This window comes from Elephantulus edwardii, unplaced genomic scaffold, assembly GCF_000299155.1.
Source record: "Elephantulus edwardii isolate Elephantulus edwardi_28Jun2011 unplaced genomic scaffold, EleEdw1.0 scaffold00182, whole genome shotgun sequence".
In the NCBI taxonomy this organism is placed as follows: domain Eukaryota; kingdom Metazoa; phylum Chordata; class Mammalia; order Macroscelidea; family Macroscelididae; genus Elephantulus; species Elephantulus edwardii.
Window position 1 is genome coordinate 109,072 of NW_006399932.1, and position 12,452 is coordinate 121,523.

The 12,452-nt window shown below is 38.5% G+C and overlaps 1 protein-coding gene across 1 annotated transcript; it reads right to left on the reverse strand.

The window, feature by feature from the left end:
- Positions 1-1,729: 1,729 nt before the first annotated feature.
- NPVF (neuropeptide VF precursor) lies at positions 1,730-6,549 on the reverse strand. The gene is made up of 3 exons (XM_006896101.1): positions 6,412-6,549; positions 4,163-4,563; positions 1,730-1,781 (listed from the first exon to the last, which is right to left on the reverse strand). The coding sequence occupies exons 1-3, from the start codon at positions 6,547-6,549 to the stop codon at positions 1,730-1,732; spliced, it is 591 nt and encodes a 196-aa protein (XP_006896163.1).
- Positions 6,550-12,452: the final 5,903 nt, after the last annotated feature.

The window sequence follows — 12,452 nt, forward strand, 5'->3', positions numbered from 1 at the left end:
GATGAGTCAGTACAGAAGAGATCATTAGAGAGCAGGGGCACATAGTCTGCAGGTGAGCGACATTCCACCTGCTGTAACACCTGGGGAGGAGAGGAGGAGAGATTGCTTTCCCAAGGCTTGCTAGTTCCCTTTTCACCATCCTACCTTTGAGAAAAGGGATGCCATTCCACTGTTGGATGCCATCGAGTCCAGTCAGACTCTTAGTGACCCTGTGGTACAGGACTTTCATGACTGATGACCCTGATGGAAAAGCACTCTGCTGGTTGCGTGACTAGGGGACTTCGAACAGCCAACTTTTTGGCTAATAATGAGCAATTATCCCCTGGGAAGAAGTAAAAAGAGCAGACTTTGCCCCCTGCCCACTTCAGTCCCTTCTGCTAGCAGATCGGCCAGCAGTGGGGGAGGGGAGGGGAACTTGGTGTCTTCAACTGGACTTGACTGAGTTTTTTAATATCAAAAAGTGCCCGAGGAAGTTATAGAATCTGTCCAGGGTATCATTAAGGGATCTCTCCTCAGCAGGAGAAGGAGATTCAGTTCTGCACAGCTGGGAGCAGGATGAGAGGGAAATAAAGTTATTTCCTCTTTGCACTCTACAGAGTGGAGACTATTCAATAAACCAATGTATGTGATTAAGGGCTTCATATTATTCTGACTAAAGTCAAATTACTATGCATTTGTGATGTGGTGTAGTTTTAAGTTCTTAGTTTAAGAATGTCCAGCTTTTTTCCTATGAATTCAAAACTCAAAATATCAGATGAGAAGAAAGAAGACCATTAGAGGTCATATTTCCAGATTTAGAAAGAAGTCAAAGGCAAAGTATTTGCCATTTTCTTTGAAATCCCAAAATCTAAGATTTTTCTGTGTCTTATAGATTTACACAATGTCTCAGGCAACTTGATGACACATAAGAACAACAACAAACAACAGAGAGGTGATAGATTTTAAATGATAATTTATCAAAGATTCATTATTAGCTGAAGTAGTCGGGGGCCGGGGGGAACCCTGGATGAATGAAAAGGCATTTGTAAATGATTTGTTGTGTGTGTCCTGTTATTTGTCAATCATGACATTTAGTGAAATGGTTTCATTTTCATAAAAGTATTTGTCAAGCTGCTCTTTTATTTATAAATAAGTTTTTTCCTGAAGTGTAACAGTGTCAAGGACTTTTATATCTTTGGTTAGCGCAACTGCTTAAGGAGGTAGGCTGCTAATGGAAAGATTAGAGGTTCAAATATGGTGATATACTTGAAAAATTGTGTGATGTGGAGTTGAAACAGACTCATAGCTGACCCTCCAGTGGGTTTTTGGAGGCAGTAAATCTACTGCTCATCTCTCTTCCTGAGATTTGAACTGTCTGCCTTTGAATTGGCAAGGTAGCTCCTTATACATAAGGCTACTACAGAGAGGAGAGTTCAGCTCAAATAGATGGTCTGAATGAATTCAATGACAGCTAGTGAGTAATGGGGTTTAGTGTATCCCTTTCTCTGCCTCTCACCATTACCAACACTTCGTAAATATTTGCAGTGCTTTTTTTTAATTCATCTCAAGATGACATTACACTTGTTTTTACAATGACTAGCTGGACTGACAAGCAGAAATTACTCAGTGGTATACATCTCTGGGTGCGGTGCAATCGAGGGCCACAGCTCTTCATCCACTGTCGCCTGGTGAAGCTCTCAGCAGATGACAGGCCTCGGCTTTATGTCATCTGCGGGGGCAGGCTCCAGATTTATTTTTCCTGCTTCAGTTCTGCAGCATCTATTTTCTTGAATCCTAGCCTCCTAAAATGTAAGCAGTACATGTACCATCAGAAAGCATACGAAAATATAGGCTGCTTATTGCCTAATTACACTCGAGTTGAATGAATTGTGTTTCACTTGAAATGAAGAAAGTATTGATGGGATCCTACAGTTTTAATAATAGCCACTCAGAGTAAAAAAAAAAAAATAAAAAAAATGTCTATTATCTCATCTTTCCCTCATGATCACCCTCAGTCCAAAGTCTGATTAGTAGCCAATTCCACCATAGGGCAATATCTCAAGACCTCATTAGAAACTTCACTAGTTTTTCTGTTTCTGCTGGATTTTCTGTGAAGATTTGTACCTTATTCTTTTCTGCCTAGCCTTCTGTCATTTCCTCTTTGCAAACCCTTTGTTCTTACCAAATTCAACCCAGCTGTTCATGGCTTACCTTGCTTGGGTGGCTTTACTCATTCTTTTCTTTTATGGAAAATGTCTATCTCCACCTTTCAGTTTTTGACTTTTTAAAGTAGAGTCATCCTTCAACAACCAAATCTTGAAACAGCCTTAGATTCCCATAGGTAGGAAAACCTCTCTTTTTATCCTGAACATCTATGGAACTGTATTAGTATCAGCCTTTTATCAGTTTATTCACCCCACCAAGTGTTGTTCTTGTGTATCATCAAATTGAAGCTAATCGACAGCTGACACTCCAGTAGGTTTTCAGAGGCAGTGAATCACATTGGAGGAGACTGCTCATCTTTCTCTTGTAGAGTAACTGGTGGATTCGAACCACATACCTTTGTGCTGACAGTGTTAGTTCCTTACCACTAAGCCACCATAGTGCCCTACCAAATATTGAGAGCTCTGTCAAAGGAGCCCTGGTAGCCTAGTGAGTAAGGGGTTGTGTTGCCAATCCGAAGATGGGTAGTTTGAATCTACTAGCTGTTTTGTGGGAAAAAAGGTGGGCAATCTTCTCCCATGGAGGTTCAGCCTCTAAAAACCCACCAAAGGTCACTTATGAATTGGTTCTGACTCAATTGTTTTACTAAGTTGGTTTTACTGGGTGGCAGGTGTACAGTTCTAGACACCGAGGATATGATGGACAAACACTATGGGGCTCATGATGATGTGATGTGCTGTCACAGTAGAGAGGATTTACAACAAATATATACAGCAGCAGATAAGGATAAATACTGTGGAGAAAAAGATAGTGTAAGAGATTGCCAGGGGTTTTCTAAAAAGGTGATGCAGTTTGCCACTTTATTTCCTTCAGATCTTAGCCAAACTATTGTGTTCTACTTTGTTTGAAAGCATGTCTTTTATATAACTCTCTGCTAGGAAATAATAAGCCGGTAGTTTATAATGGATTTTGAATCTCTTAGATAACTTGCAGCCTGGCTTGTATATTTTGTTGTTGTTTTGTGTGGCCAGGTTGACTCTGATTCACAGTGACCAGACTGGTTAAAGTAGCACTGCCACATAGGATTACCTAGATGATCATCTTTGTGTGAGTAGTTGGCCAGATGTTGTCTCTCAGTCACTGGTGGGCTTGAATCGCTGACCTTTCAGTGTGTTACTGAACTCTTCATCACTGCACCATCATAAATAATTACTAATAGTTATTAATTAGTGCAGAAACTGGTAACAAGATTAATTTCTAAAACAAGGAAAAGAAAAAAAAAACTTTAGTTGAAATTTGGGGCCTGAGTTTGATACCTGAATTTGGGGTCTGAATTTGAGACCTGAGTTACTGAGATGGCATCCTTGGTATTGTGCCCAACTGCCTTAGATGAGACCTTCTATAGTAAACTCCCTGATACTCATTGCCCTGGAGTCAGAACTGACTCATAGCTGCCCTTCCCACTGGTTTCCAAGGGATCAAATCCCACTGAAGGAGATTGCTTGTCTTTCTCTCATGGAGCAAATAAATTTGAACTTGCAGAGAGGTGTGGCCTTTGAGTTAGCAATATAACTCCCCTTGGCATTGCCAACAACTCCCTTAGTAAGACCTTCTCTATTAGAGACGTCAAATGTGAGATAATATATTACAGAGCCCTTTCGTGATTACATTGTCTATGTTATTATGTATCACAAGTTGGAACCACCTTATAGCTGACCCTCCAGTGGATTTTCAGAGGCAGTAAATTGCACAGGAATTGATTGCCCATCTTTCTCTCATGGAGCAGCTGGTGTATTCAAATAATGTGTCTTTGAGTTGGCAACATAAAGTCCTTACCATTAAACCAGGAGAGCTCCCCTATTACCTATACCTTGCCTTTGATAGCTGTCAACATAGAGGCATTTAGTCCTCTGTATCCTTCCTGTTCTCCTACTTAGACATTTACTTTGGATAGATGCAATGATTTACATGTTTCTAGTCAAAGCTATCTGACTTGCCATGTATTTGAACTGGTTTTTACCTTGGGTACTTTTGTTCAGGATCCTGGACTTCTAGAGGCTGGCAAGCCATTGAATAAAGCAACTCACTGGCAGGTGGTGAACCCACGGACCATGGGAATAAGTCGCTCATTGTCTTCCTGACACTTTTGGCTGCTGTCATCCTCCCAAACCTTTGGGGCAGATTAGAAACACCTCTCAAGATGCTCCCTCTCATATTTCTTCCAAATCTCAGAGGCAAGTTGTTCACTGGTCCAGGTCTTCGTTCTTCCATGTTCCTCCCAAATCTCAGTGGCAAATTGATGACTGAGTGTGGTGTTTTGTGAGGTGCTGGTGTTGTCATCTTAACATATTTTGGTTCCCAATCTTTTAATTCCTCAAAATTGAAGCTTCTTTCCTCTTCTGCTTTGGGGTCTCCTCTAACCTATAATTAGAAATGACCATTATCATATTTTTGTTGTTGTTGTTACAAGCAAAAGACTTCCATTCTAAATGAACTTAAATTCAGACTTTAATCAGCAGAATCGTTAGGACAATAAGCAAAGTGTGTGCTCTCATGTGCAGAAGTTTTTAATAAATAATTTGCATTAAGCTTAAAGCAATCTAGTTCTCATTCCCTAGACTATTATAAGACAACTATAAAATATTAATAAAACATATAGTGACTATAGCAATGTGTTCAAGCAGCAGGAGCATAATGAAGTACTGCAATGAGACAAAAGTTTTACTGCAATTGTTCCCTTCCAGTCCTTCGATTCATCTCATTTATGAAATATTTAATGTATTTTTATATTTTTATTTTAGAGAAATCTTGCCATTCTTTCTCTGCGTCTTCCCTCCCTGTCACTCCCCCTCCCCCCGCTCCCACTTTAGGGACAGAAGTGGCGGATCCATGGAAGCAGAGATGTTAGCTACGCTTTAGGCTATAGTTGTGGGAAGTCAAATTGAATTTCTTTTTTATCCTTTCCTTTTCTAAATTCTACTCCAAATACATTTTTTTTAAAAAGGTTGTATTTTTATTAGAGACTAGTAAAAAATGTATAGGGACCCAAGGGAGAAAGGGGTGGGAGCAGACGAGTAAAGATGGATAGGAACGAAACCGCAGGCTTGCACAATTTGGTGAGTGGAGGGAGGATTTAAAGGAAATTAGCAGAATCCAGCAGGGACCTGAAAAGATTGGGTAATGATGGGCAAGGTCCAATAGTGATTGATTTTGTAAAACATAATGCATGGCAATGATTGTATGAAGCACAACATAAATGAAGAATAGTGTGAAACACAATGCATATGAAGTTTGTGAGCAAACCAATATAAAATAAACACACACATGCAAAGAATGTAATATACAAAAATGTTAAACCTTTAGTAAAGAGCTCTTAGTTTCTGGATTACCACACTACTGATGTACCAACTGTATAAGAGTTATTTAAAATATAGTGAATCTTTAATTAGGTTTACTTTTCTATGAAGGAGCCTTGGTTACGCAGTGGTTAAAGGCTCAACTATGAACTGAAACATCAAGATTTACACCCATAAGCCACTCTGTGGGAGGAAGATGTGTCATTCTGCTTTTGCACAGATTTACAGCTGTGGATTCCTTACAAGGCAGTGTTAATCGGAGGTAGAATTGACTTGACACTACGGGATATTTTTGTTTGACTTTTTTACCAGGACAACTGACCCATACGAAGATTTCAAGCTGATGCTTTCTAACTTCAAAATGTAATACATACACATTTCAGAATACTTGGAAAACACAGAAAAATATAGAGAAGAAAGTAAAAATAACTTGCAATGCCACTGTGTAGAGATAAACATTTAACTTAGATATAGATTTACTGCAAATTTGAGGTTGCATGTTGGGAAAGGTGGTACGTCAGAGCAACAGATGAAGACCCTCCACCGGCTGGATACACTAGGTGTTTTATATCCATCTGGTGGAGGATGGACTGTGACAAAGGGTGAGAGCATATCGGAGGTCGTAGGGATGGCACATGAGTGGTATGAGTGGTAGTTGACTTGACAGTACCTCACCACCACCACCTCCACCACCACAGCAACAACAGCAATAGATTTTTATTTAAATTGTCATTGGAGAGGTCAGGCTGTTTACTTATTATACAAATTACATCCATACACTGTCATGGCAAGGCTGAAGTTTAACCAAAAAGCAAAGTATAAGTTAACTTATGATTTCACAAAATCTTTAGACTCAGTACAAACATTATATCATTAATACTAGTCATATAAGAATTTTTTGAAGAAAACTTACCTCAGAATATTTGTCATCATTTTCTTTGCTGTGAAGACTGGGTAACATTAAATCATCAGTACAAAAGACGTTTGATGTTAACAGGCTTGAAGTGGCTAGAATCAATAAAATGAATGGTTTGGATGCAATAATTTCCATTTTGTCAAGAAACAGAACTAAGTTAATATGTGAAGCTTAGTGTCTACAGGTGGAAAAGTTGTGGTCTCTTATACTGTCTAAAAACAAAGGAAAGTTCCCTTTAACAGCGAAATCAAGCCCACATGTTTTATGTTCTATTATTAATTGGAGGGGGTGACAAATATATGCATGCAAGGAATGCAGATAATATATTCTGAGAAGACAGCCATGCTTTCTGATGGCAAATTCATTAACTTTGAAAATCATTTTCCTCATTAGGAAAGGGAATCTAATTAGTTTGAGGTGATAGTAATTAAAATTCCAAACCAACAGAATGTTTTCTTTCTCTGAGCTGAAACAAAAACTATTTTGTTTTGGGTTTGTGCGTCAATTCATGACGGAAGGGGGAAATACTCAGGGCATGGTTTTTAAAAATTTTTTTTTTAATTCACATAAACGAATTAGTCACAGTATTTTCCAAATGTCAAACAAAATTAAGAATATGAAAAGGATCCCAAGTCACATAATGCCAAAATAAAATATCATTAATTAACTTTTTGTAAAATGGTAGTTGGCTATTAAGAGACTCTAAGAGTAAATGTCAGCTGTAACAAGAAGGCTGTGCATAAGCCCATTTATTCCAAAGGCATTTGACAAACTGGTGGTCCCTGGAGAAGCCAGCGGCAGTTCAAAGCCTCTTGAATTTGCCCTGTGGGCCTTACTGGGGAAATCTATGTAAATCACTAGGATTTTATTTCTATGATGCTGCTGTATCCTACCTTCCTTCTGAAAGTTATTAAGAACCCCCACAGAGATTTGGTAAGTCACATACAAGCTGACTTTGTTGTTCCCTTGGCCCATATTATTTAAGTAATCTCTTATTGCCACAGGCATACTGACTTTGTGACATACAAGGGCTTTCAGAAAGAAATATTTATTTACTGAAAGACCAGGGCAAGTGTCCTTCAGAGCAAAGAGGTCTTTGCCATAGCACAAAAATTTTAGTTCCAGAGAAGCCACGTTTCACTCATATGGACCCTGACCCATTCAACCCTCTCAGAATAAGCCCTTACCTTGAGTTCCACCTTCCCACTGCCTAGAGTTGAATTTATAAATGACTTCTCATCCCATTTCTCAACCTACTGTACTTTGAAGTATGAGATGGACTATGAAGACCGTTCTTTGTACTAAGGATCTCCAGAATAAGTCAGAAAGTTTTCAAACAACTCTGGGTCAATGCTGGTGATGCCTTGACTTCGCGTTGTGTGGCTGCCTTTCCCAATCTGTCTTAAAGCATCTTCTGTCATTGATCTCATTTGTTTTGGTCTGTGGTAGCCAAAGGTCCCCACTGTAGGAGGCCATTAATTCAATTTATGGTCTAGTGTTAATTTTGTAAAGCTGTTATTGGATTATTTGGTTTAATTTCCCTGAGGATTTAATATATTTCTCTTCTGAATTGTTCCTTTGCAAACTGCTGATGGAACTTCCTTTTTTTGTGGTCAGTAGATCTAACTTTTGAGAAATGTGAGAACCGAGGGGCAAGTTATGTTTCCCAAGTTTATATCCTGGAAAAAGAAGAAGGGATCAGCATGGGTCCTGTGTAAGCAAAATTTCTAAACAGGCATTTGGCACAACAAAATGGCTACCTTAGAACTAGAATCGAAGCCCCACTTTTAAATTAAGCTACAGTTAAACCTGAAACCTTCACTTCCATTTATCTTAAAAGACAACCCAGGTACCTTGTCAAAGTCTAAGTGCTTGTAACATAAAAAAACCAAAATAAAACAAAACAATTCACAAGGGTTAGGATTTTCAGCTTGTGCCAAGAATTATTTGTTAAGCGATATTTGTCAACAATTTTTACACAGCTTGTCCCAGGGATAATACTTTTAGTCAACACGTCCCAGAATATCAGAAATAGAAGTGAGACTGTGAAGCAAAAATGAAATCCCACAGTTGTCTCACAAGTCTGTTGCCAAGATGAGGTAAACGTCAGTCAACCATGTCTGCTGGTTCCTGACCCACCCAAACCAAACCTCTTTTTCACTCACTCACTAAGAGCATCTCTTCATTTACACTTTAAGAGAATTTTTGAAGATCTTCTCTCCAGTTCTGCTCCTTGTAAATCTGAAACTAAAGTAGATGCATACCTTACTACTTTAAGGTAAGTGGGAGAGGCAAACATGCAAGTCGACCTAATTGTTCTGTTTCTGTTTTAACAGATTTCCATTTAAGAAAGTTTAACTATCCCCTCTTTTGGCCTGGTGGCTTTGAACACGTAACTCTTTGTCAATCCATCTACCCAAGAAGCAAGGTTTTTGGGTTAGCAGCATGACTTCCTATGGATAATGTGACCAGAAAACACAAATATATTCAAACTAATTGCCGGAGAATTGACGCCTTTGAGCTGTGGTGTTGAATATACCATGGACTGCCAAGAAAACAAACAGATTCATCCTAGAGAGGGTTAAACCAGGCTACTCCTTGAAGGCAAGGATTCTGGGGCTTTGTCTGACATACTTTGGACATGTTGTAAGGAGAGACAGGTCCTTGGAGAGGGACATCATGCTTGGTAGGGTGGAGGGACAGCGCAGGAGGGGAAGGCCCAGTATGAGGTGGATTGATTCAGTGACTGGGGTAATCAGGATGGGTGTGTCAGAGGCAATGAGATTGGCACAGGATAGAGCAGGGTTTAGGGCTGTTGTTATGTCGTTATGAGTTGCAAATGACTCCACGGCACATAACAACAACAACAAAGTTACTAGGAGAGATTATTCCCTGAAAAGGGATATCATGCTTGGAAAGATGGAGGTCAGCTAAAGAAAGGAAGACCTCCAATGAATAGACTGACAAAGTGACTGCAGCAATGGGATTAAGTGTGTCAGAGATGATGATAGCAGAGAATAGGACAGGGTTCAGATCTATGTTCCTAGGGTCACTATGAGTAGTTCTTGACTCAATGACACCTAACAACAACAACAACAACAACAACACCACTTTCAATATGGAGACATTGACAATGTAGTGTTTTATTTCTTTCATGTAGGACACTTGGATTTGATTCTTAGCCATTTTAAATCAGGCAAAACCGTCACATGCCTATCAGTGGAAGATTGGGTTTTGCTATACCTTCAATATGCATCTCAACATTAAGAAAATAAAAATCTTCACAATTAGACCGAAAGGCAACACCATGAAGATGGAGAAAAGATTGAAACTATCAACAACTCTGCCTTGGATCCACGATCAATAAATTTACTGTGTTTTAGCATTTGGAAGATCAGGAGATGTACTGCACTGGGAAAGTCTGTAGTCAGGGAACTTTCCAAATTTTTGAGGAGCAATGATGTCAGTTTGAGGACCAAGGTGCACCTGATCCAGGCCACGGTCTTTTCAATTACTTATTATACATCTGAGAGCTGGACAATAAATAAGGATGACAGAAGAAGGTTTGATGCCTTTGAATTGTGTTGTTGGAGAAAAGTACTGAATATCCCATGGAGATAATATCTTAACAAATGGTGCCGACCAAACTTTATACCTAATTTCAGAAAAAGAAAACAAAATCCAAACCTCAAACTATATACAAAAATTAAGATAAAGATCTAAATCTAAAACACACAAAAAATTTCTAAATCTAAAATCACTACAAAAATAATGAAATGATGAATGGAGCCTTCTGAAGATTAAATCCCTGTGTGCATAAAAAACATTTTCTAACACAGTGAAAAGAAAATTTACTGACTGGGTAAAAACATTCAACACTACTATTTCAGACGAGGGTTTCATATTAAAGTTTATAGAATCCTACAGGGCCTCCACAAGGAAAAGACTGATAACACAATTACAAATTGGGAAAAAGACAGGGAAAGAATATTCACAGAAGAAGATATTCAGATGACCAACAGACACATGAAGAAATGCTCAAAATCACTGGCTATAAGAGAGATGCAAATCAAAACCACAATAATGAGATACCATCTCACTCTAGTAGAAGTGGCAAAATTTAACAGGATATGTAATAAATGTTGGAGAGGATGTGGCAAGATAGGAACTCTTGTTCATTGTTGGTGGAGTTGTAAAATGGTACAACCACATTGGAAGGCAATTTGACATTTTCTAACAAAGCTGAACATAGAAATTCCATATGACCCAACTATTCCACTGCTTGGAGTATAACCTGAGAGAATGAAAACTGAGGCTCAAATGGAGACTTGTTCATAGCATCGTAATTCACCATTGCAAGAACATGGAAATGACTCAAATGTCCAATCACAATCAAATAGATTGAGAAATTATGGTATATTCTTATGATGGAATACTATGCAGCATGCAGGAGCAATGATTTTGTAAATTACTACCTAACTTAGGAGGGACTGGAGAGCATCATGCTAAATGAACTAACTCAATTCTATAAGGACAAATACTTCAAAAGACCATTATTGTAGAACATGTATGAGGATCCAAGTGGTGGGACAGAGGAGTGAGGATGTGCAGAGGTGAGATAAGGTGGGGTGGGTAGATGCTAAATCATAGGGTAGCACAATTTGATGGGTGGAGGGAGGGTAAAGGAAATGGGAAAGATCCAGTGTGAAAAACAATGTATATAAACTTTGTAAGTAAACCAGTTGTTGTTAAGTGCATCGAGTCATAGGCGACTCATTACGACCCTAGGAATGAAAGACCTGAACACTTACATAACTTTCATCTTTTCTCTAAGTTCATAGAGTTTCTGGAGGCAAGCTATTTCAGAAGTGGATGCCACTCCTACTTCCGAGTTTGTTTTAATCCGAAAGCGCCAACAAACACTGTCAACCATTTTATTTAAAAAAATCACCATATGAAATATAAAGGCAAACTTAGGGGACTAAATTTATGGCATAAATTGATGATAAAACACACAACAGATGATAAACTAGAGAATGAGATCTTCTAAAAATGAAATCCTTACATACATCAAAAGACTTGTAAAAAGGAGTAAAAAAAAGGACTTACAGAATGGGGAAAATTTGACAAGGGATTAATGACTAAAATTTATAGAAAACTTTAATGCCGGAACAGCAAAAAAGATAATCCAAATAAAAAATGAGCAGAGGACCTGAACTTTACCACAGAAGACAAGCACATGAAGAAATGTTTCTGACCACCAACTATTAGAGAGATGCAAATCAAATAAACAGCGAGCTATCTTCTCACCCCACCAAAGCAAGGTTCAATAAGATAGAAAACAACAATTGCCAGTAAAAGTAGAGAGACTGCAAATCTCACACTCTGCTAGTGGGACTACAATGGTACAGACACTGTAGACAACATTATGATGCTTCCTTAAAATGTTGGAAATAGAAAAACCATTTGATCTTGCACTCTCATGCCTAAGGAAATTAAGTCTAGGATGAGAACAGATAGATGCACATTCATGTTCACTGCAGCATTGCTTACTATAGCAAAGAGATGAAAACAACTTAAGTACCCATCAATGGATAACACAACTATGCTACAGACAGAAAGAATACTATGCAATAACATTAAAGAAAATGGAAGAATCCACAAAATACCTCATAATGTGGACAAAAGCAGAGGGCTTTAGCATGAGTGGAACATGCCATTCACAAAAGAACAAATATTGTCTGAGAGCAGTAATGTAAAAAGTCAAGAAAAGCCTTACATAAAGAAACATTTCTCCCCCTTGGTTAGCAGAGATGGAAGCAGAGATCATGAATTAGATATTGTTTGTTGTTACATTGGCTTCAACTCCCAGTGACTCTTGTATAACAGAACAAAACCCTACCCAATCCTGTGCCATCCTCCTAATCCAGATAAGAGACATGTATTAAAATGAATGAAGGGAAAGGCAATAAATACACAAGATAAAGGTGATCAGCATGATATGATTAAGGAAAAGAAAGACACAGAGACATGCCCAA